The 27,778-nt window shown below is 52.8% G+C and overlaps 2 protein-coding genes across 2 annotated transcripts in view; one reads left to right on the forward strand and one right to left on the reverse strand.

Moving 5' to 3' along the window:
- The window catches only part of KIAA1210 (KIAA1210 ortholog), a 68,317-nt gene extending 53,266 nt beyond the window's left edge, over nucleotides 1-15,051 (forward strand). Inside the window, exons 7-11 of the mRNA XM_087859608.1 lie at nucleotides 1,548-1,656; nucleotides 3,476-8,515; nucleotides 9,403-9,611; nucleotides 11,001-11,106; nucleotides 13,073-15,051. Coding sequence (XP_087715734.1) covers nucleotides 1,548-1,656; nucleotides 3,476-8,515; nucleotides 9,403-9,611; nucleotides 11,001-11,106; nucleotides 13,073-13,245 — 5,637 coding nt within the window. The 3' untranslated portion in view covers nucleotides 13,246-15,051. The remainder of the gene's footprint in view (nucleotides 1-1,547; nucleotides 1,657-3,475; nucleotides 8,516-9,402; nucleotides 9,612-11,000; nucleotides 11,107-13,072) is intronic.
- A 5,451-nt stretch (nucleotides 15,052-20,502) lies between these two features.
- Nucleotides 20,503-22,367, reverse strand: CT47C1 (cancer/testis antigen family 47 member C1). Its single transcript, XM_087860063.1, has 2 exons — nucleotides 21,386-22,367; nucleotides 20,503-20,606 (listed from the first exon to the last, which is right to left on the reverse strand). Exons 1-2 carry the CDS (start codon nucleotides 22,365-22,367, stop codon nucleotides 20,503-20,505), a joined length of 1,086 nt encoding a protein of 361 aa, XP_087716189.1.
- Between the last annotated feature and the right edge of the window lie 5,411 nt (nucleotides 22,368-27,778).

Here is a 27,778-nt window from a genome sequence, read left to right on the forward strand (position 1 = left end):
GTGCTCAGCAGGGAGTCTGCTTGGGGTTCTCTCTTTCTCTCCCTCCACCCCTCTCCCTGCTCGTGTGCTCTCTCTCTCTCTCAAAATAAATAAATAAATCTTGAAAAAAAAAGAAAGAGAAGAAATTATGAGTTGAAAGAACAGTCAGCAGGACAGCAGGTCCAGGGAGGCCCTCTAGTGGCCCCAAGAGGATCTCCTTGGCCGGTTGTCAAGAAGGTGACCCGTTACAATGCACTAAACCCTACATATGCGTTAGCACCTGGACGCGTCACCACAAACCTGGGAGATGGGGAACGTTGGCTAAGGGAAAGGTAGTATGAACCTTGGACTCTCTTCCATCTGTGTAGCCTAATTCAGAAAAGGCCTGGGCAGGATGCCTGGGTGGCTCAGTCGGCGAAGCGTCTGCCTTCGGCTCAGGTCATGATCTCCAGGGTCCTGGGATCGCGCCCCACGTTGGGCTCCCGGCTCAGTGGGGAGCCTGCTTCTCCCTCTCCCTCTGCCCCTCCCCGTGCTCATGCTCTCTCTCTCTGTATCTCTCTGTCTCAAACGAATAAATGAAAATCTTAAAAAAAAAAAAAAAGGCCTGGGCATCACTCTCTCAGAAGGTCAGGACACCTTCTTCCATGTGACTCTCCGTGACACATCGGTGAATATGAAAGGGCCCAGGACCATGTTGGACACAAAGGCCACTGTCACTTGCTCCTTGCCTTGGAGTTTCTTAGGTTTCCCCTCAGCCCTAATTTAGAGGTGTGTGCGGGCATAGAGATGTAGAGAACAACCCGGCCAAGCTCACACGGTGAGTAAATATTCAAAAGAGATTTGAACCCAGGTGTGTCTCACCTCATTCACTCAACAATAAATTCCTTTGCGCTGAGTGTGTTTGCACCGGCACCGTGAGTAGGACGTTTGTCCTCAGGCGTGCGTCACAGAGGCTCACACGGAGCAGATCCTGGCCGCTGTTCGGTGCAGCATTACCCTGACGTTTCCCGTAATCATCCGTAAAGCTTGTTTATATTAAATCAATTTCAACCTTCTCAGTGTAAGGGCCGAACCCTTCATCATTTTCTCTCTTCTTTCTCAGCAAAACCCCAATCCTCTTTCTTCTTTGGAGCCGGAAAGACATAATTCATGCTTTCACTAAATTCCCTGAAAAGAAGCCAAATGGGATTTGAGTTTGGCTCCCAGATCTGGCGAAACAAATTTGGGAATTCCAGTGTTGCCAAGAATATAATTGCCGTCAGGCCCAACAAGCCTGCTTTCAGACTGACTGCCTTGTAGTGTGGTTTGGCGGTTTTCGGGGAGTTGCAACAAACCGCTCAGAGATCAGAAACTTCCAATCTAGGTGAATCACTCCCAATAGGTAAAATGATCAGCAAGGGGATGAATGCCTTTGGCAATCGTTTCTATGGTTAACGGTATTGTTACGTTCCCAGCAGAGCCGTTTGGATATCAAGGACTCTTTCTTTCCTGATGTCATCTCCTTCCTCAACCACGCAGGGGTGGGTGGGAAGCACTTCTGTCTGAAGCTCTTTCTTTCCCTCTTTCAGGGGAAAGCAAAGCAAGAGGAGCCCATCCTTCTAGTGGTTTCTGGAGAAGAGAAGAGTACAACCAAACCAAAAGAAGCTGACCAAAAGAAGCCGAAAAAAGACCGTGCAGGTGGGCATATCCTCACCCTCAATCAGAAGCATGTGTGATGAGCTTAACTGCACAGTGCTCTGTGATGGGAGCTATGGAATGAGGCTTATCTAGGCTGGGGTCTGGCCCTGGCCCTCAGAGAGCTTTCAGTTTCAGATGCATATCAAAGGGGTCCCAGGTTCCTCTGTCTAAACTGCCTGACTCCTACCAGTTGCCACTTGTGTGGGATTAAGGTAAAAGATTATACCTGGATCGCTATTTTATCTAAATGAATTTCCAACCAGAGAGGTGTGTTGCGCTTGCTTATTTGTTTGTAAGCTTGTCTAATCCTCTCTAAGGCTAAAGAACACGTTCTTCCAGGAGCCCAGAAATCTGAGGGCAGCCAGTGATCCCCCCTTCAGTGTCCCCTGAGCGCCAGAACCAGACAATAATAACAGAATTAGCAACAAAACAAAACAAAACAAACACCCTAGTTTTTTAAGTTGGCTATTCTCTTCCAGTAGAGATAGAAAGGTCTTGTGATAACAGTAAGACCAGTTCCCACATCCACAGGCCAAGAGGGCTGGGGCAGCTGTAGACAGATGTCCTTGGCAACCAACACCTACCAAATCCTCCAAACCACAAATCCCACTGAAGTGTAAAACTGTGTGTGTGTGTGTGTGTGTGTGTGTGTGTGTCTGTGGGTGCGCGCGTGTGGATGGGGATGTTGGCTCTCGCTGATGGCAACCTAATTTGAAGCAAATCTTGATAAAACAAAACTCCAGTTCCACAATTAAGTTGGGCAGTTATTTCAAAGGATTTCCCATGCGGGTTCAAAAAAAAGGATATCCCTAAACACATTTTTCCATGAAAACTAGCAAAACCACAAAACTGTCCTGAAATATGCACACGCACACACACACACACAGAAGAAAATGAAATGAAAATTAAATTTACTTTCTTTTTAATCTTTTTCTCTAATTTATTTTTAATAGTTGTCCCTTTTACACACAAAGGATAGAACCGATTTGGCGATTTGGCGTCCATGGGGGCAAATACTTGGGTATTCCATATAATGGGAGTGGTTTGGAGTGCAGCCAGCTATGCCCAGTGCCCTGTGCTGGCTATGAAACCAGGAGATGGAGTTCGGTATGCACTGGATGGTGAGCGAGAGAAGGCAGCGATCCTTCCCAGGGGGGATCAAACTGAGTTCCTCAGCGAAAGTACTAGAGAGGAGAGGAGCTGTCTGTCACTGCTGCCTTGCGCTTGACATGAAGCCTATATGGACTGATGTCATTGTTAAGGCTTTCCAGTGATTGTTTTGCCTGTATATTACATCAGATTCGTTTAATACAAGAGCATAAAAAGCAAAAGAAAAGGGGGCCGCCATCTTACCTCCCAGATAACTCCCTCCCCCCATTGACACCTTTCTAAAAAATAAGACAATGCCCGCACACGATATGAAAATTAAATGGAATCAAGTAAAAAAATATAAGTACTAATTAGAAAATAAAATTCCCCTTTGTCCGGCCCCAGTCAGTTCCCTAAAGGGTAATCGTTACAGGTCCAAAAACTGCCTTTTCACGCATCACACCTAGCGGTGGACCAGACTATGGATTTGCTGTTGATGAGCCCACCTTGTAATCAGTTCGTAAAATTGGGATTTCCCTTTGATTCACACATTTCCAACGGCAGAGGCTAATTCGTGACCACGTCGCTCACTCTCTTCTGAATAGCTGCTTCTTTATACGGAGGAAATTAATAGTGAACTGGTACCCACGGGGCCGGGGCAGAATCCTCTTATTTTTTAGGAAGTCCAAGGCACGCATATTTTTCTTTTCCTCCTTTCTATCGCGTCCAGGTCTCTCAAGCCTGACACAGAGCAAGAGGAGCGAGCTGGATAAGACGACCGCCGAGCAGGCTGCGCGCGCAGACGCGGCGGGGAGTCGGAGCTACCCCCTGCCCGCGGGGCACGGAAGGCGCCGCACCAAGAAAGGCTCAGGCGCTTCAGCATCGAGTGAGTGCGCGCCGCGAGGGAGAAGCTTTCAACAGCCCGGTGGAGGGCCTGGCCTCGGGGACAGGGCTGGGTCGCCACCTGCCGAGAAGACTGCCAGAGATTGTCTTCCGTGGCCCCTGCCTCCAGAGCCGCACGTCGCTGAGCAGCCCCCGGCTCCGCAGGCAGCCCGCGCGCCTCGTCAGGAGCTGCTGGCAGATGCAGATGGCATGGCCAAGAGAAAGGCCGGCGCGGATTTGAAAGCCAGAAAAGGCCCGGTAGCGCCGCCCGCACCCGAAGATGCGGCGGACGCCACGGTCCGTGGTCCAGCGCCACGCGGTGGAGATGGGGCCTGCGGGGCCGAGCCGCCAGAAGCCGGCGCTGCTGCGCCCCCGGCGCCCGAGAGCCTCGCGACGACCCAGGACGATGTCATCCTCTCGGTGGCGATGGAGGCTCAAGTGTTCATGGATCCTTCTCAAATCCAGTCGGAAGGGGAAGAAGCCTTCAGCTTTGATCTGCAGGCTCTCAAATTTAAAATGGAGTCCGTTCAAGATATTCCAGCTGTCTGCCGAGAAAGGGCGCCGGGAAACATCCTGCGGGCCTTCACCGCAAGCATTGCGGCTCCGGCCAGCGCTCTGGCCGACGGAGGCCTTTCGGCCGAGAGGCTGACCCCTAGGAGCCTTTCCTGGGTCTTGGCCAAGCCCGCGGCTGACGACGCGCGCACCGACCCGGAGAGCGCCTCGGAGGAGAGCGGCTCGGAGCGGCCACTGCTTCCCGGGCAGTCTGTCCGGGGCCCGCGGGCGCCTGGCGCTCCCCAGCAAGCCTTCACCGACTCCGAGACCTCGGCGGCCGAGCTGAGCGGTCCCGAGCAGCCGCGGCTGCCTTCTAGGTACTCTCCCCGGGCCTTCGGCCGGCCCGCGGCTGGAGAAGCGTCCTCCGACCCGGAGAGCGCCTCGGAGGAGAGCAGCTCAGAGGAGAGCGGCTCGGAGGAGGACAGCGGCTCAGAGCGGCCGCCGGCGCCCAGGCGCGCCTTCCAGCCCTTGGGGAAGTCCGACGACGACGACGACGACGACGACCAGGAAGCGTCCGCCTCCGCCGCTGCCGGGGACTCGAGCGGCTCCAGCGAGCGGCTGATGCCCCGCCGTGTTGCCCCGGCCTTGGACGAGCCCGAAGACCCGGTCTCCACGGAATCGGCCAGCTACGTGGAGCAGTACAGCAGCGCCGACGACTGGAGCAGCGCTGAGGAACATGCGCCCGCCGGAGCCCCCGGCCGGGCCCTGGGGAAGCCCACCGACCCACGACAAGGCGCCTCGCGTTCCGAGAACCTCCCCGAGGAGTGGGCCGTTTCCGTGGAGCGGCTCGCGCAGGCCTTCTCGAGGCCCAGGCTTCAGCAGCAGCCGTCTTCGGGCGCCGCCAGGCCGCCCGCCCCGCGGAGCAGCCCCGTGGAGCCGGCGCCCGCCTGGCCGCCGGTCCCGTCGCCCTGGCTGAGCCCGCAGGCCGCGCAGCACGCGGCGGCCGGCCCTCCGAGCGGGAGCGCGAGCGCGGCCGCGGACTGGGCCAGCGCCCCGGAGCCGCTGCCCCCCAGAATCCCTTCCAAGCACCCGGGGAGGCCGAGGGCGGAGCAGCCCGGCTGCAAGGGTGCGGAGCCCGCCAGCGGCGTCAGGTTCTCTTCGGCCGAGCTGCCGCCGCCGCCGCCGCCCCCGAGGTCGCATTCCCAGCCGCCGCGGGAGCCCGTCGCGGAGCGAGCCGTCCGGGCCGATCCCGAGTGCCCGGCTGTGGAGGGGAGCATTTCCGTGCAGCTGCCGCCTCCCCGACGGCCCTCGCAGGCCGTCGTGAGACCAGTCGCCGAGCAGCACGTGTGCCTGGGCGCGGAAGGTGCCGTGGTCGAAAAGAGCGTCTCCGTGCCGCTGCCGCCACTCCCCAGATACCACGCTCAGCCCCTGACGCAACTGCCAGCCCCGCGACAGGCCCCTGCCGGTCCCGAAAGCCCGGCAGCGTCTGCGGAGCCTCTGCCTCCGAAAGGCCCGGCCGCGGCCTCCATGGACCTCAAAGGCGAACCGAATGTGTTCTCGGGTCTGGAGGGTGCCGCTGCCGAGAAGGCCGTTTCAGCGGAGCCCCTGCTCCCCAGATCCTCCTCTCCGTCCTCGACAAATCCTAAAGCCCAGCACGTGTTCGAGCCGGCCGTGAAGGAGGGCCCGCCCGTGGAGCCGCAGCCCAGAGGCCCCTCCCAGCCCTTGGTGAGGCCTAAAGTCCAGCCACAGCCCGGCCCCCTGGACTCAGTGGGCGCTTCCGCCTCCGCGTCGGGCGGCCGTCCCGCCCTGGCGCCCGCCCTGGGCCTCGCCCTGAGCCCTGCCCTGGTGCCCGGCCCCGCGTCCCCCAGAAGCGTCTACCAGTCCTGGCTGAGCCCCTCATTCGAGCAACAGGGCTCTGTGAGTGCAGAGAGCGTGGCTCTGGAGTGGGGCATTTCTCTGGAGCCGCTGCCTCCCCTGCCTCCGCTGCCTCCCAGAAAGCCCTCTCAGAACCCGCGGAAGCGGGGAGCCCAGCAAGCAGCCTCCCGGCGATCAGCGAGCGCCCCTCCAGAACGCAGCGCTCCCGCCCAGCCAAAGCCTCCCCGATGTGCTTTCCAGTCCCAGGTGAGCACGAAACTCAAGCAACCCATCTCCGAGGCTTTAGAGGGCTCCGAAGCCCAGAAGATCATTGCTATGGAGCAGCACTCTTCCAGAAAGGCTTCTCAGGCCCTGACCAGAGCACTGGTCATGCAGCCAGCCTCCACAGCTCCAGAGGGCTTCGTGGCCCAGAGGAGCGTGGCTATGGAACAGCCTTCTCCCAGAATGCCTTCTCAGACCTTGACCAAAGCAGCGGTCAAGCAACCAGCCTCTGAGGCTCCAGAGGGCTCCGTGGCCCAGAAGAGCATGGCTGTGGAACAGCCCTCTTCCAGAATGCCTTCTCAGACCCTGACCAAAGCATCAGTCAAGCAACCAGCCCCGGTGGTTCCAGAGGGCTCCGTGGCCCAGAGGATCGTGGCTATTGAGCAGCCCTCTCCCAGAATGCCTTCTCAGACCCTGACCAAAGCATCAGTCAAGCAACCAGCCTCTGGGGCTCCAGAGGGCTCTGTGGCCCAGAGGATCATGGCTATTGAGCAGCCCTCTCCCAAAAGGCCTTCTCAGACCCTGACCAAAGCAACAGTCAAGCAACCAGCCTCCGGGGCTCCAGAGGGCTCCGTGGCCCAGAGGAGCGTGGCTATGGAGCAGCCCTCTCCCAGAATGCCTTCTCAGACCCTGACCAAAGCATCAGTCAAGCAACCAGTCCCTGTGGTTCCAGAGGGCTCCGTGGCCCAGAGGATCGTGGCTATTGAGCAGCCCTCTCCCAAAAGGCCTTCTCAGACCCTGACCAAAGCATCGGTCAAGCAACCAGCCCCTGTGGTTCCAGAGGGCTCCGTGGCCCAGAGGATCGTGGCTATTGAGCAGCCATCTCCCAGAAGGTCTTCTCAGACCCTGACCAAAGCAGCGGTCAAGCAACCAGCCTCCAAGGCTCCAGGAAGGGTTGCCACTGAAGAGGGTGCTTCTAGAAAGCCGCTGCCTTCCGGGCAGTCTCCCCCGTCCCCTGGGAGATACAAAGTCCAGCAAATGTCGTCCAGTTTTGAGAGCGCTGCCACTGAGGCGGCCATGTCTGGGAAGCCAGTGCCTTCCAAACATCCCAGCCCGCTGTCATCAAGGTCTAAGGTTCAGGAGATATCCTCTCGTCTGGAGAATGCTGCTGCGGAAGCAGGCTCGGCCAAGAAACCGCTGGCGCCCAGGCACCCTTCCCAGTCGTTTGTCAAGTTTATGGCAGAGCAAGTGTTTTCAGAGAGCCCTGCGGGCCCTCTAGCGGCAAAGCCATCTTCCAAATCTCTGCGGAGGTCTAAAGTCCAGTACCCCCAGTTCTGGGGCCCCGAGAATGCCAGCACCCAGGGACGCATCTCTCAGCCTACGGCATGCCCTCCACAGCCTTCGGGGAGGCCCGAAGGCCCAAGAGAAGTTCCCCCACGTTCAGAGAGTGCCCCCACGAAGCTGAAGCAGAGCAGTTCCAAGGAGCCGCTGCCCCCCCAACAGCTCTCCCCGGCACCTGCGAAGCCAGTCTCCTCCTCGGTCTCTCAGCACTCTCCTGAAATACGGAAGAGTCTCGAAAAGCAGCTGCCTTCCAGAGGCCCTCCCCAAGCCAAGGCAGGGGCCCCAGCACAGCCGCGGCTTTTCTCACCACGCCCGGCGGCGGCGGGCGTCCCTGTAGAGTGGAGCAGGTCCGAGGAGCGCCGGCCTCGGCATCGCAGACACCCTCGCCAGGCTTTGGCGGACCTCGAGTACCCGCCACAGGCCCATTCGGGTTCCGGGAGCGCTGCCGCGGAGGCCGCCGTCTCCGAGAGCCGGCCCAGCACGCGGTCCCTACCCAGAGGCCCAGCTTCCCCAAACAAGACCAGGAAGCATCGACAGGGCTTGGAAGAGCTCCCGAAGAATACCCTGCCTCCTGCCACCAAACCCGTGAAGTCCACGACGGCTCCCGCCAGGCAGGCATCCACTTCTGGGGGCACTAAGAAGGAAGGTCTTGAGAGCGGCGATCGAAACGTTAGCCATGCAAACGTATCCACCGGCAGGGCTGGGGTCGAAACCCTGTTTGGAGTTCGCCTGAGAAAAGTCCCTTCCCTGAGCAAGTACAAGAGTGAGAAACACGATGATCTTACGAAGCTTTCTTCACTGTTCGTGGGCCCAGTCTCATCTTCCACAGGTAAAGAACAGCACATCAGAGGAAGCGTTTCCCAGGGGCTCCTGGGCGCCGCAGAGAAGCCCACCACAGCTTCTGACGTCGCAGAGAAGCAACAGAGCAGGCCCAAGTCCGAAAGCGTGGCCAAGAGGCAATCCATTTTCAAGGCCCCAGGTGAGACTTCCTCTTTCCAGAGGGCAAGGAGGTGTACCGAGTGGAGGGAAGAACTAGAAATCCAAGTCTTGAGTGGGAGGAAGTCTGTTCTAGCCTTGCGTGCCGAGTTGTTGCTTTGGCGGGGCTGGCTTGCGGATTTTACGAGCAGGGTGGTGCCCCATTCTGGCTTAATGGATTTGGAGCTGGTTAATTTTGAGTCATCCCTTTCCCAGGGAGACCCCCTCTGGACACCCATCCACATTGTGACGGACGCACAACCATCTGCCTATTCCTTCTGTGGGCCTTCCCTTTACATGGAATTTTACACCTTTCTCAGAATCCTCTGACACGTATTATGCTTCCCCCACAACACCATGTGGTTTTTAAAAGCCAACTCTTGAGTAGAGCCCTGCGTTCAGACACTCAGCTTGAAATCTTAATTTACTCCCGCAGCTGCTTCACACACCTGCGATGTCTAAGAATCCAGAGCTAGGTGATCTTTTGAGCACTAATCTCTCTCAAAGCCTTTGTACCTTCACGCTGACCATCCCATGGTCTTCGTGCCCAGAGCCACACCCGTGTAACCGCGTGCTTTCATGGGGGATGGCGAAGTAGCCAATACTACGAGATACTCCTTGGACTTCGAGGAATGACATCAACAGCCTGAGCCTCTGGCCTGTTGGGAGCGTTCCCAGCCCACCTGGCCGCCCTGGTCCTACCCTGATTTGGGGATAGGAAGAGGGATGGACGGGGGAGGGAGAGGGGGCCCCTTTCTAGGGGATCTCTGTTCATTTTCACCTGGCAATTAACAAGGATCCCATCTGGTACATTAGTGTGGGTCAGCCCCGGCCCGGCTCGAGACCCTGCCTGCCTCACTTCAGTTCTAACCACGCTCCTTCCTTTCTCAGGAAAGCCTGTTGGCCGACAGTCGGATTACGCCACCTCCGCCTCTGAGCCAGCTTGGATAACCATGGTAAAGCAGAGGCAGAAGAGCTCCCAGGCCAACATCCCTAAGAAAGAGGCCAATACCAAGAACAAAGCTGGAGTCAAGGCCGAGATCAAAGAGCCTAGACATGGGGCAGAACCTGCGACAGCCCACAAAACGACACTCCAGAAGGTCACTAGAGTGGGTTGACTAAGCTTGTGCCGGGGACTTTGCCAAGCCTGCAGCTCCCCACCTCTTTGGGGGCACTAATCAAGGCAGGCGGACTCTTCCTGGGGAAGAGTCTAGCCTGGTTCTCAGAAAATAACATGCCCTGCTTTATGCTCTGAAAGGGTTTGTGAAAAGTAATGACTACAGAGAAGGTTCTGTAAATCAAACCCTGTCCTGAATATTCTAGAGCGGGTTTCCATGAAATCGGTTGAGCAGCGAGGAATAAGTTATAGAAGAAAAAAAAAACCCCAAAGGTAACCGCTGAGGCGAGAATTGAGTAACTATCCTTACAGGCGTAGTAAAGAAGATATAAATGGAATCAAACTATACATACTATTTTTCATTTGACATTTCATTTCTGGGCACCTTTCCATATCATCCATAAGGATTGACTTTTTAAAGGTAATGCTCGGTAGTTGGGGCTTTGCGTATTGGTTTGCTTTGGCATCGTGCCTCCTACAGGTGAGAAGCAAAGTTACATGACGAGCTAGACGCACGGTCCCACCTGTGGATCAGGGATGATGGGAGGGTGTCTTGCTTGCAGCGTCGCATTTGTGATGTCTTTGGAGGTGCTGGAATGAGAACCCCTCTTGTCAAAACCGCAGAACACTGACCTAAGAAAACACATCACGTTTACATCCCAAGAGATATGTCTAAGTTCCTGTACTTTTAACTGCTTACTGTATCTGTCAAGGGATCACATCAGGATCTGCGTAACTCGGAAGATGTTTTCATTTTCGTCATTAGTATTTTTATGGGAGCAGGAGATACAGGGGTAAAGCGCACCTCGATTCAAGCTTTCGTTAGGGGAAAACGCAGCAGGGTATATAAACTCCGTAATTTAGACCAGTTGTGGCGAGGTGCATTTGGAAAACTTAAACTGTGCAATTCTGGAAAGACCTGTAGCTACGTCTCTTTCTAGTGCAGGGAGTGCAAGTCAGAGGTCAACAGTTATGCTAAGTGAGATCCCGTGAAACTCACTTCAATTCCTTGATAAGATTTGTTCATAACCCCCACATTCTGTTAGCTTGTTGTTAAGTGTTGGTAGTGTGCTAGGGAAAAGGTTATTCTCAGGTTAAATAATTCCATTAACCTGTTCACACCATTTGTAGGATTAGACAACCTTTCCTTCCAGATCTCAAAGATGGTTAAGCTTGAACCAGCTGAGGTTTTGTGAACCTAAATTCTGAGCCAAGGTCCTCTCAGGGCTATTTCCTTCCCCCGCCCCTCTTTCCTTTTGACTAATGTGGAACTCATGATGGCCAGGACAGGGCTTGCCCATTGTGGTTTTTTAATTCACTCTTCTCCACGTCAGGACTTAACGAGCTTTTTGTTTTCATTTTTGTATTAAAGGGAATTGGCCTTGCAAGTGAAAACCAACCCAGAAAGACTTTTACTTCTGATGTCGATAAACTGGTGAAGATAGCACAGAGGAAGCTACCTAAGTCTACTAAAACAGGTAAAAACGACCCCCCCCCAAAAGTCCTGGCAGCATATTGGGAAACTTTTGCAATTTCCATCTCAGACAACACATGTCTTTCCCCCACCCCTTCCTCTGCCCCAAATCAGCCTCATGACTCTCATGGCTCTTTGATTAGAGACAGATATTAGCTTGTTTCAGGAAAATCTGATTGTCAGGACCCCTCTGAGTCCAGTGTGTGACTTTCCGGGGGTCTCCCAGTCTTCCGCCTCGTCGAGGAAGCCAGTGTAGGCACAGAGCTGTGATCACTCACTGGAATGTTCCCACGGCTGCGATTCCTCTGGAATGTACCTCATGGCAAAGCAGTACTTTCTCACCTTCTGCAACCCCAGGGACGCTTTAAAATAATCCACTGTATAGGCCCAGTGGTGTCAAATTGTTTCTTTTCACTATTTCAAAGGCCGCCTTCTCCACCTTCTGAGCAGGGTGTGGGAGGTGGGGAGATGTTGAACGCAGAGCTGACGCTGGGCTGGGATAGAATAGAATGCAGTCTCAACAGTAGGGGTGTGTGCCAGAGGGATTTTCTTTTCGGCAGAAGCAGGGGGAGGGGAGGATGGGTTTGTACTGAATCATCTTTGTCCTCTCCCTTGGTCCCCTTCATGAAGAAGTTAGACTAGGAACTTAGGAAGCCATGGTCTGGCCACAAAATCGTGGCACCTGACCTGCTGATAGCTATTAATAATCTCACGGACACTCAGCTCCTGTCAGGTAGTTCTCAACTCTGTGCGTTAGAATCGCCTGGTGAGCTCCTAAAACATTTACAAAATTACAGATGGCCCTGGCTCCACTGCTAAAGATTCTAATTCTGTTAGTTCAGGAAATGGTGTGGGTATTAATGTTTTTATTTATTTTTATATTGTTTAAAGATTTATTTACTTATTTTGGAGGGGGAGGGGGAGGGGCAGAGGGAGAGAGAGAGAATCTTATTAAGCAGGCTCTGGGCGCGAAGCCTGATGCCAGGCTCGATTGCACCACCCTGAGATCAGGACCTGAGCTGAAATCGAGAGTCAGATGCTTAACCAGCTGAGCCACCCAGGTGCCCCTGAGCATTGGTATTTTTAAAAAGAACTCTAGCTGGGGCGCCTGGGTGGCTCGGTCACTTGGCTGTCTGCCTTCGGCTGGGGTCATGACCCTGGGGTCCTGGGATCGAGGCCCTCGTCAGGCTCCCTGCTCGGCGGGGAGTTTCCTTCTCTCTCTCCCTCTGCCTGCTGCTCCTCCTGCTTGTGTTCTTTCTCTCTATCAAATAAATAAATAAAATATTAAAAGAAAAAAAGAAGAAGAGCTCTAGCTGTATACCAGCAGTCTGGCCTCTACCCAAATCTTTGTTTCCTGAATGGCAATTCTAATTAACCAAATAAATGTCTGATTGCTTAAAAAAAAAGAGAGAGCGAGAGCTGTAGGTGATTGTAATGCATACCCCTGATGGGGTCAAAGCCATGGCCGCAGTCAGCCATAAGGCAGGATGAGGGAAGGAGTAGAACTGGGGGACAGGGAGGTTGTCTGCTGGGTCAGAGTAATTGGTACAACGCTCTTTAGCACAGACTTTTCCTGGATGGATCTACTAAGCCCTTACTAGTCATTTCATGGGACACGGATCGGCAAACCAGAAATAACGTTACCTGACTTGAAATGTGAAACACTGAATAGATAACATATTGTATGTTTCCTCTCTGGTCCCAATTCAAAAGTGTGAAACAGTCTAATAATAACCTCCCAAAGCTTGGCCGGTATTTTCTCTCGGGCCTTCCCTTGCCCAGGCCCCCTTGGCCACGGCCGTGCAGATTTTATCCCTTCGAGAGACCACCCGTAGCAGGCCACATGCACGGGACTTTTAAAAGCCCGAGGAAACCTGAAAGGAGGAGAACTTTTACTGTATCCCACGAACCTCCCTGGGTGTCTCTGGAGCTTCTTACTGCTTGTGTGTTATTCGCTGTGGTTCTCGTAGGATTTGAAGATCCGAAGATAGGTCAGCTGCCCGCCACGGCCAAAGAAACCAGGCGATCTTCGACTCTCCCCGCTGTGTTCCGTGAGCCAGCAGAGCCGGAGGAGCCAGTCTGGTTCTCCCTGGCCAAGGAGAAAGCCAAAGCTTGGAGCCATATTGCCGAAATCATGCAATGAGCAGCTCCCGGGCGGGCAGCCGCGCCGCAAACGGTCTTTGCCGGCAGCCGCACTAACGCCATGTAGTGATTTCTTCGCCATAACCACTTCGTATTAAGCAAAAGTGCCTTAAGGGGGGGATTAAAGCTAATGATTATTCGAATGTAACAAATGCCACGAATGCCTAACCTTCAGTACAGTCACGGCCAGCATCTGAAAACCCAGCATCTCCTCTATGAAACCAATGTGAATTGTTTGCACCGCTGTAGAACTGGGAAACCTTTAATTTGGGACGATGAGCTTTAGAAGAGAGAAAGTGAGCACATTTTGCGGGAGCAACTAAGAGGTGGTGGTCATGTCCCTGGATCAAATGAATTCGTTCGGGTGGAAACGGCCAGACGGTTTGGCCCAAGGGTCGGCTTTGAGGTTTCGTGAGGCTGGTTAAATGCTTCGGTTCCTTGGTTGCCGCCCCAAGCTTTCACAAAGGCGCTGAGAAGAGGTGGTGGAAGTGAACATTCTGGGTCTCCAAGAAAAGTTTCGCGCAGCTAGTCCCCCAGTTAGCCGTTGCCCTTTGAGACACCGCCCTTGTATCCCTGCCCCCACCCCCAATGCCTGCCTGCAAGGGCGCTAGGGCTCTCTGCGCATGCCCCACGCCGCTAGCCTGGCAGCAGTGAGCATCTCTTTCGGAGGCAGAACGTTTCTTGGGGATTATCGTGCTCCCCTAGATGGTTAGTTCATCAGTGTTTCACCTCTTGTCCCAATGCCACTGTGACTCTCTGCTTGCTGAGAAACGTACTGAATGCCATATATATCCTATTTTTTAAGCACTTAAGACCCTGGGCTCCTGGAGAGCTCTTTTCCCTGGCCCTAGCTTTAAGGTAGAAAGCTCCACGTAGCCTAGTTTTTTTAGTCTCTTCCCCTCAGCAGCCTCAGTTTCACAAGATTTTAGCCCAAAGCAAGACCGGAACCCCCAAGCCATAGAACAATTCACTTTCTGCAAACTGGAAGCCTTAGGTGATCAAATCAGCGTAGCTTCTCCCTGCGCTCATTCCTGGAGGCGCGCACCTCGAAAGTCACTAGACTGGATAGCTCCCCGCACACCCCGTACACCCCGTCCCCAATGAGCCACTCCCCCAAGTCCTTTCCTTCTGTTCCATCCCCCAAACACACCAAACGCTAAGGAAGAGCTCCCCTTGGATGCCTGGACAGTACCCAGCTCATTTTCTTCGGAGACCCAGAAGGATCTTCTGGCTACACCTGTCACTGTGTCTGTCTCTGTCGCCACGGGGCTGCTTTGCTAACACAGAAATGTAAGCCTAGACATCGAACTGTGCCTTTAAATTCTGCGGGGGGTGCTGCCTCATGCAAAGAAAATTCACAGAGGCAGCGAGGTGCCAGAGCTGCTTTAAATCCTTGGTGCTTGGTTTTGGTGATGATGGTATAACGTGACATTGTACAATCATACGCTGGGTTTTGCATTTTCTTTATAAAACATCTACTTTTCCTGATACTGTATCTTTATCATTCCGATGATGCTAGGATTTTGATTGATTGAGTCTGATTTCCTTTGTACCTCCATAGCGAACAGTTTATTTAGGTAGATGTCCTTTACCCGGGTGACCCCAGTAATTAGTCCCTACCCCCTTTCTTTAGGATGGACCACTATTAGCTCCTTCTCACTCTGAGAGCTCTCCATTAACAATTTCTTTTCCACAGTTAACAAAACTCTGTTTTTAAGTAAAGAGGTTCAGTTTTTTTTTAATGCCTGGATGCGCATTCTAACAAGTTTTCAGTTTCTTTTAGTATTCTCGATTTTTACTATATGTATGCAACGCAAATAAATTCAATAAAGCTTGCTCTGCAGTCTGTCTTTGTCATGTGGGGCGGGAAGTCCAATACGATATTGATAATGCAGACCTGAAGGTTGTCAGAGAAGCCAGATGTTCTCTGGAGATGAATACCCACCGTTTGCATCGACATGGAGGAGATTATGCTAAGTGAAATAAGTCAAGCAGGGAAAGACAATTATCATATGGTTTCACTCCTATGTGGAACGTAAGGAAGAGCGCAGAGGACCACCAGGGAAGGGAGGGAAAACTGAATGGGAAGAAATCAGAGAGGGAGACGAACCATGAGAGACTCTGGACTCTGGGAACCAAACTGAGGGTTTCAGAGGGGAGGGGGTGGAGGGAGGGGGTAGATGGGTGACGGGTATTAAGGAGGGCACGGGTCGTGATGAGCACTGGGTGTGATACGCAACTAATGAATCGTTGAACACTACATCAAAAACTAATGATGGACTATATGCTGGCTAATTGAACACAATAATAAAAAAATAATTAAAAAAAAAAGAGATTGTGCAGAGGACAAAGGGCCTCTGCACAGGTGTGCCTGACCGAGCTGACGGCCTGCAGGTGGGTATTTGTATGGGCAAGAAGTGGTACTGAAGAGAAGTTTTGTGTATAAACACCTGGAGAGCAAAGAAACGGAGCAGTGGGAGGGTACTGCAGCTGGGGGGTGAGTAGAGGGGGGCGAGATGGTTGGTGGTTGTACTCCAGCCTGGGCTAGGACTCGATCCAAGTCTTCTAGCAAGATGGGCTGTTAGAACTAGTATTTTCAGAAGCAAGGGGTCCCACTATGCATAGGTAACAAAGTGGAACATGGAGCGATGAGGGGAAAGGGGTGATAGACCATATATTGAACTTGGACTTCCTGTAACATTCGTCACATTTGCAGGGGTCAGAAAGAGTTCAGTTGGGGATCCACATACCATATATCTATATATTTGAAGCGTTTAAACCAGCATGTTTTAGTGAATGATTTATCTCTTTCCACTACACATGTACCTTCATAATGACCTGAAAGGATTTCGAATTCTCAGACTCCTCTAAGTCCTCTCCGATGCTGTAGGAAGAGCTGCTCCCTGCCCCACCCTGTCTCCTAGACCAGCCCCCCGCTTTCAGGCACACGGCCCCCTCCCCCTTAGGCGTGGGAGCGCAGGCCCCCGGCAGCATAGTCACCCTCCCAAGGACAGCTCCAAGACTGAGCACGCAGGCCCTGGCGACAGGCTTGGGACAGTTCCGGGCGGCCAGGGACCTGGAGCATGGGCTAGCAGGGGCACACCCCTTCTTCCCATGGACTGGGATCCTGGTCCTGTAGGGAGGGGCGGGGCCGGAAGAGGACCAGGGTGGGGGGGGGGGACACAGCTCAGGACACAGGTCCGTCTTGCTTGGGTCTTCGAGCAGGAGTCTACTACCACCAGCACAGCATAAACACTAGCAACCCGGAACCAGCTGGAAGGCCCTCGAATCACACTGTGCGGAAAACTGCCGACCTGCCCTTTCAGTTTAGGCGATGATGACCAGGCGTCTGTGCTCTGTGTCACCCCGTGGGTCTAGCCGATAAGGAACACATGCGAATACATTTTAAAACATCAACATTGGTGACAAAGGGGGAATAAAAAAGGATTGTGGGAGTGTTCGGTTTACTTCACTTTAACGGGCATTAGTGGGGTATCTACTAAGTGAAAAACTCAGGGCCTGGGGTTTTGGGGGAAAAAAGATAAAACCTTTTAAGGTCCCAGGCATTCAGAAGTTCACCGCCCGGAGCAGGGGGGGATATGGGGGGGGGTAGGTACACACACGTATGAATAACGCACAAATACTTGAACAGGAATGTTCACAGCGGCACTATTGGCCACAGCTGGAAACAATGCAAATGTCTGTGGACAGAAGATTGGATCAAGAAATTGTGCATACACGTACAATAAAATATGACTCGGTCATAAAAAAGAATGAAGTTCTGGTACCTGCTACAACACCGACGCATCTGGAAAACATGATGCCAAACGAAAGAAGCCAGACTCAAAAGGTCCCACAGTGTATGACTGCATTTCCATGAAATGTCTGGAACAGGGAAATTCGTGCAGATGGAAAACTGGTGGTTGCTAGGGGCTGGGGGAGGGGCAAATGGGGAGCGGCTCCTGAATGGGTGCGGAGTTCGGGGCTGCTGAGGACGTTTTGGAGCTAAACAGGTGTCTGTGGCACAAAATTGTGAATGTCCCTGAATTGCTCACTTTTAAATGGTTAATTTTAAGGGCATTTCCCTTCGATTAAAAAATAATGCTAATGTAAGTTAGCATAGGAAATGGGCTGGCACAGAATGTGAGAGAAGCTATGAGTGCCGTCAAGGGGCACCCAGGAAGCCTTAAAGGCAGAACTGAGGCCCTCTCCTCTCAACCCCCCAGGCCCTTCCCCTTCTCTGATCCTCCGGTCAGGTACGACTGTACCCCCCCACCCCCCTAAACAGAGTCTAGAGATTAAGCCCATTCTCTCTCTTTCCCCTTTTCCCTCTTTTTTTTTTCATTTTTTATTAGAATACTCTATCAACACCTATGTACCCACCACCCAGCTTAAGAAATGTAATCGAGTTGAAGCCGCTGGGGAGCCCTCCCCAACGGGAACACGTCCCTTTGTTTCCCCGAGAAGTAGCCGCCATCCTAAATGAGTTGTCTACCTTTCCCCGCACATGCCGTCCCACGTACTACATTTGTATGCGTCTCTCCTGTGCATGCTTCTTACCCCCGGCGTCTGTATCTACAGTCAATACATGGTGATCATTTTGCATGTATTTTAGACTTCATACACATGGTATCGTGTTTGTATCCTTCTGGAAGCAGCTCTTTCCCTTATGCAGCTTTCTGCTGCCATCAGTCCATCTGAGCCCCTCTGTGTCTCAGCCCCGTGTGAGTTCTGGCCTCCTCCCCACGCCAGCCGTTGCCATCCTGTTCGGTTTCCCTGTAAGTCCCAAGCCAGTGAATGAAGGCTGGTTCTACCAGAGGTGAGTCTCCGCTTCTTCCCCTGTGGCTCTTACCCAGTGCTTCCGAGACCTCGGCTGCGTCAGCATCCCCGAAGGGCTTAGGCAAACACAGAGTGCTGGGCTCACCCTCACAGTGTCTGATTCAGTAGGTCTTGGGTAGAGCCTAAGAATTCCTGGGTGATGCTGATGATGCTGTTGTGGGGACCAAACTTCGAGAACCACTGCTCTACATCAGTGTCTGGGCCCAGGCTCAGCAGCACCATCTGGCCTCCAGGCCAGCTGAGCCATCCAGGAGGTTTCGTTCAAAACCATGCTCTGGGGCGCCTGGGGGGCTCAGTAGGTTAAATGTCTGCCTTTGGCTCAGGTTATGATCCCAGGGTCCTGGGATCGAGCCCCGACTGGGCCCCCTGCTCAGCGGGGAGCCTGCTTCTCCCTCTGGCCCTCCCCCTGCTCGGGCTTTCTCTCTCAAATAAATAAATAAAATCTTAAAACAAAGCAAAACCATACTGTAGAGCAGCACTGTCTAATAGACATGTAATGCAAGTCACATGTATTAAGTTTTCTAGTAGCCACATCAAAAAGTAAAAAGAGGGGCGCCTGGGTGGCTCAGACAGTTAAGCATCTGACTCTTGATTTCAGCTCAGGTATGATCTCAGGGTTATGGGACCAAACCCCGATTGTCCCTCTCCCTCTGCTCCTCGCCCCCCTCAAATAAATAAATAAAATCTTTTAAAAAAAGTACAAAGAAATGGGCAAAATTAATTTTAATAGTATATTTTAACTCCATATATTGTCGTTTCACCATGTAATCCATATGAAATTATCAGTGAGTTCGTGTAACATTTCTATACTTAACAGCACGTATCAAATGAGACTAGCCACATTTCAGTAGCCCCGTATGGCCAGTTACTAATGGAGTGGGCAGTGTAGCTCTAAAGACTTGACCTACAGATCTCTCTCCTCACAAAAATTGTTTTAAACTTGACATTTTATCTTATTTGGGGCTGTAATAGAAAAATTTGAAGCAGGCTCACCAAATGATGGAAAGTGATACCTTTCAATGAAGGTACAGTGGGCCAAAACAAAGAGGAAAAAGAGAGATTTGAGTCAAGATACTTTAAGTAAAATCTACCTACATTCCAGTGTATTAATTTAAAACAAACTTATTTTTAACTAGAACAAATGCTGTCAAATATATCTATCGAATGTAAGAGAGGAGTCCTATTTCATCGGATATCACTTTTTGGGTGAGGCACTTTGGAATGACATCAGTGTTATTGAAATTCCCATGGGCTTCTAAAAACGGAAAAACCTAAAAACTATGAACAACAGATTCTTTCTTCTTTCTTCATCTTCTTCCTTTTGGGCCAACTGCAGGATGAAGTGAGAGAAAATGAACTGTTATTATGCAGCATTAACCAGCACCAGTGACTTTCTAAGCCTATGAAAATAGCCCTGTGTCCATGTGCTGCGTTTGCGTGCTGATCTCAGCAGCAGAGGACGACACACGCTCCTCTGGTGACCTGTGCCCTTGTGTGCAGGGTGCTCGTGCAATCCATGGCTTCAATTCTGTGATCAGACCAACCTTGTCTCCCTCTTGCCTAACACCATCAATGCTTCCCCGCCCCACCTTGAGAGGCCATTCTGGAATTTATGGAAATCTCTTCACCTTAAAAGCCTCTGCTCATTCCACAAACAATACTCCCTTACTCTCCCAGACCCTCGGTTTCCCTATCTACCATATGAGAGTGAACCTGTGATTATGAAATACACAGCTGTGAAATGCAAAAAAAGAAAAGGTAATCATTTCAATATATTCAAAGACAAGATATACCTCAAGACTTAATTACCAATTCAGTGATAAGTGATAACCATACTCTAAGTTTCTTTGGACCGTCACATAAAATACAAAAATGTACACCTGAATATTTAGGTATTAAACATTAGGTGTGGTCCTACTTGAAATTCTTGACCTTTTGCTATTTGTATGTAATCACCTTCGCAAAGGCATAGTCTCTCCTGGTTAGTACAAGGGGGTACATGTCCACAGCCAAGTAATGAATGTCCAACTAGTGCACAGCCCAGCCACTTTCGCTGCTGCTTCTGGTAACTGTTCTCTAAACAAATATTGGTCTCAGTTACTGACACATTTCCCGCTTGTTAGTAGTCTTCCAGGTAGAGGACAAAAGACCTCACAAGAACGAATGAGCAACCATGGAATACATTTCAGAATATACTGTATTTTCTATTACTAGGTACATGAGTATTCTACTAATGTTCTAAGCAGGTACAACTGAATTTTTAAACGAGGTTTAAACAAACTTCTTAATTTACTGGGAGAATTGGGGAAAAAAAAAAGACTGCCAGTAACAGGTAAATGCCAGGAATGGTGGGGTGATGTGCAAAGCTATACGGATACCTGGATTTTCCCGGCCTCTTCTCTGTTGGCACAGACCCTTTTTAGTCGGGTCCTTCTTGCTCTTTGTTGAACTTATCTTTTTCCTCCTCCCTGTCGGAGTGTTGGGCCTCTTTGTCAGACTTCTCACACTGATATTTAGTTGTTCCTTTGGTAAAGGATAATACAGACTTTGGAGCAGACATTCACAGGAAAAACCATCCCGCTGCATAATGAATAGTGACATCTAGTACTCTACCCGCAGAAGCAGGAGGATAGAAGTAACTCCGAAAAGAAATGGTGGGAAGCTTCCTACTGGTTGATGCAGCCCCTCCATGGCCCTCACCGTTCTGCTGCTTGATCACTTACTTTCACGGTGACATCCTTTCCAGTCACCCTGCCGCCCTGTGCTGCTGACTATTTCTGGCCCTTCCGAGAAGAAGGGATCAGAAGCATCAGGGTCTGCTGCCTTCTGTAAGTTTTTGTCAGAAATTTCTTGCAAAAATGTTGTGCCTCAACGACACATTCTATGGTGAAGCTCATTAGTTCCCCAACCCCTGAATATTTCACTTGTACTGGACACTCCCCTGTCAGTTCGTAATGATCGGGCATGAACTGTGTGACTCTTGACATTTTAAAAGCCCCGCCCACGAACGAGGTGTGCCATTGGCTCGCTCCTTCCCTTCAGGCCCCGCCCCCGCCCCGCCCCTCCCGCCAGACCCCCTGCGCGGACAATCACCTGCGGCTCACGTGCTGCCTCGCGGCCCTCAGCCGTCTTAGCCGAGGCTGCCCGAGGGCCGCAGGCTTCCTTCTCAAAGCCGTAGATCCCTAGGGAATGGGGCTCCCTCTCGGGCCCTCGGCCTTGGGTTTGGGGGAACCCCGACCCCGGCTTCCGCGTCCCGGGCCGCCCGCAGCCCCCGCCCCTCGGGCAGGCCGGTCCCTCCTCACCCTTGGGGGTCGCCGGCCCCTCCTCAGGCTCCTCGTCCGGCTCCTCTGCGGTCTCCCAGGCGGCCTCCTCCTCCGATGAGCCCTCGGACTCGGGGGCCGGGGCCGGCGCTACCCGCGCCGGCGGGGCTGCGGGGGGCGCGGGGTGCCAGCTGGGGGCGTCGGGCGATCGCGCCCCGGGCCGGACCATCACGCGGCCGCGGCCGGGCCGCACAAGGATGTGGTTGTTGTAGTAAATGCGGTGTAGCAGCGAGTGTACCAAGTCCAGGAACATGAAGCGGAAGCCCACCATGGGGAACTGGTGGGCATCCACTAGGATGTCCAGGCCCTCCTCCAGCTGCTCCTCGCCGTCCTCCTCCGCCGGCCCGAAGTCCGAGTCGTCATCCTCTGCCTCAGCGCTCCTGCCCTCGGGGCCGCGGGACAGACCCAGACCCACCGTAGCCTCCCCGAGGGCTCTCACGGGCCCCGCCACTTCGGCCACCTCGATGCGGGGGATCCCGGACTCGAAGGCCACCTCAATCCGGGGGGGCCCCGCGACTCTGATCACTTCAATTCGGGGGAGCCCGGACTCGAGGGCCACCTCCATCCGGGGGGGCCCGGACTCGGCCACCTCCATCTGGGGGGGCCCGGACTCGAGGGCCACCTCCATTTCGGGGGGCCTGGACTCGAGGGTCACCTCCATCAGGGGGGGCCCGGACTCGAGGGCCACCTCCATTTCGGGGGGCCCAGACTCGAGGGTCACCTCCATCTGGGGGGGCCCAGACTCGAGGGCCACCTCCATTTCGGGGGGCCCGGACTCAACCAACCCTTCCCAGAGGCCTCCCACGGGCTCCACCACTCCGGCCACCTCAATCCGGGGGAGCCCGGACTCGAAGGCCACCCCGTTGCCGCCTCTGGCCTCTGGGGCCCCCGCCCCCGCCCCCGCCACGCTCACGGGGCTCTCCTGGCCACCTGGGGCCTGGCCTGGATCCCCGGAGGCAGACATGGCAGCAAGAAGTACCTCACTGGGGCGACGACAGGACGACGCCAACGGCAAAGATGGTGGCCACCGAGGGGGCTCCCGCTGACCCGAGGCCGTGGGCAGCGGGGCCCGACGTGAGGTGGACGGGGTGGGGGGGTGCGAGGAGCCGACCACGGAGGGGACGACAGTCTTTGGCTGTGCCTGAGGAGGCCCGTGAGGGGCAGGGAAGGGGGTGGGTGTCACAAGCGGCCCACCCAGGGCCCCCTCAGGTGACAGTGAACAGGGGCTGAAAACGTCCCCCTAGGTCAGTGATGGAGGGCGGGGCCAGAAGCGTCAACAATGGGCCACGGCCCCTCTGCTTGACCTCCAGGTTCATTTGTCCAGAAGCAAGGATTGACATGCTCAGCCTCCAATGAGGGACCGAGGCCCTTAGGTTCTAGGGTTGCTCATGGTTACCTCCCTGTTCTTCTAGGCCTCAGGGTCCTCCATGACTCTCAGGTCCACAAAACTCCTGTCCCTTTAATTTTACCGGTGTCTGAAAAAGTATAGTAGTCCAATATGGAGACACCTAGGTTGGGGACAGAAAGTGAACATCTGGGTTTGGGGAAGCTCAGAGGTAGAGACCCTTCAGTAGGTACTTATATAAAGAGAGAGAAAACAAATTTCCACAAATATTTGATTGTTGAAACTAAAAATATAATAATTGCATACAGTTTTGTAATAATATAGGCCTATTAATGAGAAGAATGGAATTCTTTGGGGAGAATAACATTTTAATTGGGGTTCACAGTGTTCTCTGTCATCAAAATTGGTTGCATATGTTCATCTGTTGATCTCTAATGAGGTTTTCCATGGTTCATCTTTGCAAATGTCTTTTCGCAGAGATATTGGCAAATATCGATATCAATCCATTAGGTCAGTACTACTAAATACTGATATCAATTCACAAACATGATTTTCATTGAGCCTATTCATCTCTTGGGAGACATTTACAGAATTCTACTAGAGTCTTCTTTTGATATTTGCCTTTAGCAAGTCATTACGCTGCAGATTAATCACTTCCATTCGAAGTTTATGTGGAAGCTCCTGAAACGTACAGTTAAGTGGGTTTGAAATAAGAAAATTTCCTTTGTGCTTGCACAGTGGTCTGAAAAAAGCTGCTGGAACTTTGGTCTGAGCCTTGGATACATACCCACTGCAAATTTGTGTGAGAACAGAGATCTCGCTTGTTCTAACTTTTGACAGCATGGAAAGTATATAAAGTAGCCTGACATTACTTTGTTTCAAACAAGGTTCGTTGTCATTGAAATGACTTTGCCACAGTAGCAGTTTTGTATATAAGCGCTGCTCGCCGTGTAGCTTTAAGTTGAATTCATTAAGCAATAGTCCCAAATCCACAAGAGCTAATTTCCAAAAACATTCAGTATTCAATAATAACAGTCGCAAGAGATTTTTCTCAATCAAAAATAATTCAGTCTCCACTTTCAGCTCAAAAAACCCACACACACACACACTCACACACACTCCCACATCCCTTTACCACTGTGTAGCCACAGAATTGCTGTGTGATAGTGCAAGTGAGGGTATCCAGCTTCATTTCCGAGCGAGGTTCGCAGAACTGCCCTGGTTAAATTCACGCGAGGGAATGAAGTTCCCCATTGACTTAGTAACACACGAGATATTCAAGCATCTTCAAGGTAACTGCTGATAAATAGTGTCATGAATGACCATTAGACTTAAAGACCTTCCATTTTCACAAGTTTCTAAACTTGTGCCTGGGCCCAAAAGTCACCGCCTCCAGGCAGCCTCCTTTCCTGTGTCTACTCCCTGCCCCACCCCCATCCCCACAGCCTCTCCTGAATGACAGTGACCTGTGCAGACCTGGTTTAGCTCCCTTGTGAGCACAGGCCATTGAGGGGGGACGTCCGCACTTTGAGTTTGTGACAGTCACGGTGTCCTTGCGCGGGTGGGTGTGGGACAAATGTTTGTGGGCTGAGTTCCAAGAGCTTTGTAATGACTGTCCTCGTCAATGGCGTCGCTCTTCTATCTGCCTAGGGCTTGACTGTCTACCGGGGGCCTTATCCCCTCTCTGTTTCCGTCTCGGGACCCTCTCCACGGCCTCCCGTGAGGTCTCTGCTCCTGTGGCCCGTGGGACACTCGTGGTGCTGTGATGCTGGGCGGGGAGGGGCCGCAGCCCCTGGGTGCGAGCCTGTCCCTGGCCTCCTAGTCCCACCAAGTCACAGCCGGACGGGGCTGTGGGTGTTCTCCCACACGGGGGGTGCCGTCCCCCTGCAGGAGCCTGAAGCCCTGGGGCAAAGGGCCCGGAGCCCAGCCCCTTCTGCTGCTGGCGGAGGCCAGGGGAGACAAGGGGACCTTCAGGATCCGGCCGGCCTCTCGGGACTGGACCTTGCCTCCCCCGTCCCAGGAGGGTCGCCGCACAGGCCCGGGACTGGAGCCCAGCCCCTGGGAGTGGGGTGGGTGGTCAGCTCTCCATCGTTCCTGTGGAGCAGGAGTGCAGACCTGCCAGGTCCTGGGTGGTTGGCACCGCCGAAGGCTCACCTCGCTCGTGGGGTTTCCGTCTTCCCCACCCAGACTCCGTTGTCCACCCTAAACTGAAGCTCACGCATCACTCGGGCTGATCTTAACATCCACATGGACCACCGTTCCTCACCCCGGACTTTCACTTCCACGACTTCTTTTTCTGGCCCTTTCTACAACCTTCCATCACACACTCATCTCTATGATAGGACTCGCCGGTTTTCAATCACCAGAAACGGCCACTGAACCCGCTTCTATCTAGCGCTAGTTTCCCAGGGCCGTCAGACACTCCTGCAGTCCGTTTTCCCCACCAGTTTCCCCCTCTTCGTCAGCCTACCATTTTCTCCCTTTGCCTCCTTCCCCAGCTTAGAGTCCATCCACTGACTTTTGTCATAACCACTCCGTGGCAGGCAGAATATTGGCCACATCCTCATGCCTGGGACCCTGGGACCCTAAAACAGGTTACGTAGCCGAGGGGAATTCAGCTCGCAGATGGAGTTAGGGCTGCAGGCAGCAGAGGGGTCTTGTTCCTGCCGGTAGATCCTCGCACGGCAACCAGTGCGATTTTAATATATCACATAGACTCTTTCACTCCTTCTGCTTGAAAACCCTCACTGGGGGGGGGGGGTGCGGGGGCTCAGTCGTTAAGCGTCTGCCTTCGGCTGCAGTCATGATCCCAGGGTCCTGGGATCGAGTCCCCCATCAGGCTCCTGCTTCTCCCTCTGCCTCTGCCTGCCGCTCCCCCTGCTTGTGCTCACTCTCTCTCTGTCAAATAAATAAATGAAATCTAAAAACAAACAAGCAAACAAACAAAAAACAATCTTCACTGGCCTCTCATGGATTAAATAAGATACAAACCGCTTCTTTGACTCTGTAAGGCCCTGTGTGATCTGGCCTTTGCTTGCCCCCGGTCTCGAAGTTTCTAGAACGCATGAAGCACTTTCCTGCACATGCAGTTCCATCTGCTTCAAGTCAGCCACGGCAGCGTCCTAACCCCGGACTCCCATGTCAGTTCGCGCAGCTTGCTCTCCATACAAGGGCGTCTGGCCGAGGCGGAGGGTGGGCTGAGATGGAACCCATCCTCTGCTGTCGCAGCTGCGCGCCCAGGTGTGGGGCGGTAACTGCCTGGGGCAAGAACGTTCTCTCTCGGCCCCAGAGTGCCAGTGAGCACTTAGCACAAGTCAGCCGGGCTCTCTGTGTTCGGAGGGCAGTTGATTTTCCTTTCAGAACCAAGGCACTGCAGCAGTTGGAGGAGGGCCTAGTGTCAACTCTTCCCATAGCTGACTTCTCCTTCTCCAAGTGTCAGATCCGACGTCACCTCCTCCAAGAGGCCTGCTGTGACCTCAGTCACTCTCTACGCCGCAGCAGATCTCTTTTCTTCATAGAGCTCATCACCATCTGGCAGCATGGATTTGCTCGTCTGTCTTTCCCACTGTAAGCCCCGGGAGGACAGGGACGGTGTTTGTTGTGCGCAATACCGTGTGTCCAGCGCTGATACCCAATCACCCACTGAGAGATGGCAGCTGATGACAGAGAAGGAAAGTTCGAGGAGAGAATGCCTATAACACAGAGCCGCTCCTCTCCGCCCCTTCCAGGCTCCGGCTCAGTCCGAGTGCACTATCTAGAGATTGCCACTGGGTGGAGAGCTGTGACTGTGTTTTGGAGAAGAGATGGTGCTTTGCCACAGAGAAGACAAATCTGGTTTTGTGGTTTTGGGGGTTTCGTTGCTGTCGTTTTCTTTTTGTGTGTTTGTTTGGCAACTCTGACCTCAGATCTCCTTCCAGGAGCGTTGGCTAGCCGGTGCCTTCAGGAAAGTCACCATCCTGGTGTCTCCCTTGTCCCTCCAGGTTCACAATAAAAGGACACCTAACCTAGAGCTTCTCCCACTTCTCCTCACCCACCCCCACAAAGCTCAGCCACCTCTGGCCCTTCTCTTGACCTCTTCCCCCCCAACTTCACTGAGATACGATCGACATAGAACATCGTGCAAATTCAGGGTCTGTAATAGGATGGTTGGATATGTGTATGTGCTGTGAAATGATTACATTCACTTACGTTAACTAACAAGATTAGTTAACACTTCTGACATGTCGCATCATGACCACTTTTTCCACTGAGAATGTTTAAGATTACTCTCTCTGCAACTTGCAAGTCTCTAAGGCAGTGCTGTGAACACCGTGCTCTATGCTGCATCCCAAGACTTAGTCATGTAAGTTTGAACCCTTTGACCAACATCTCTCCATTTCCCCACCGCCCCCCAGGCCCCTGCTAGCCCCCATTCCTCTCTGGTTCTATGAGTCTGGCTTTTTTAGGGTCCGCATATAGGTGAGAACATACAGCATTTGTCTTTCTCTGTCTGACTTACTTCACTTAGCATAATGCCCTCAAGGTCCATTCATGTTGTCACAAATGGCAGCATTTCCTCGTTTTTTTACGGCTAAATAATATTCCACTGTATATACCACATTTTCTTTATCCATTCATCCATCGATGGACACGTAGTTTATTTTCATGTCTCGGTTATTGTGAATCATGCTGCAATGACCATGGGGGTGAAGAATTTCTTTGAGATAGTGATTTTACTTGCTCTAAATACACACCCAGAAGCACGATGGCTGGGATCACATGGTGGCTCTATTTTTAACTTTCTGAGGAAGTGCCATACTGTTTTCCAGAGTGGCTGCACCAGTTGGCATTCCCAACAGGGCACGAGGCTTCCCTTTCCTCCACAACTGCCCCAGTACTTGTCATTTCTCATCTTTTTGGTGAAAGCCGTTCGGACAGGCGATATCTCCTTGAGGGTTTGATCTGCGTTTCCCTGATGATGAGGGATGTTGAGCATCTTTTCATGTGTCTGTTGCCCATTTGGAAGAATGTCTAGTCAAGTCTTCTGCCCA

This window comes from Ursus americanus, chromosome X (assembly GCF_024610735.1).
Source record: "Ursus americanus isolate L20-20 chromosome X, mUrsAme1.1.p, whole genome shotgun sequence".
Lineage (NCBI taxonomy): Eukaryota > Metazoa > Chordata > Mammalia > Carnivora > Ursidae > Ursus > Ursus americanus.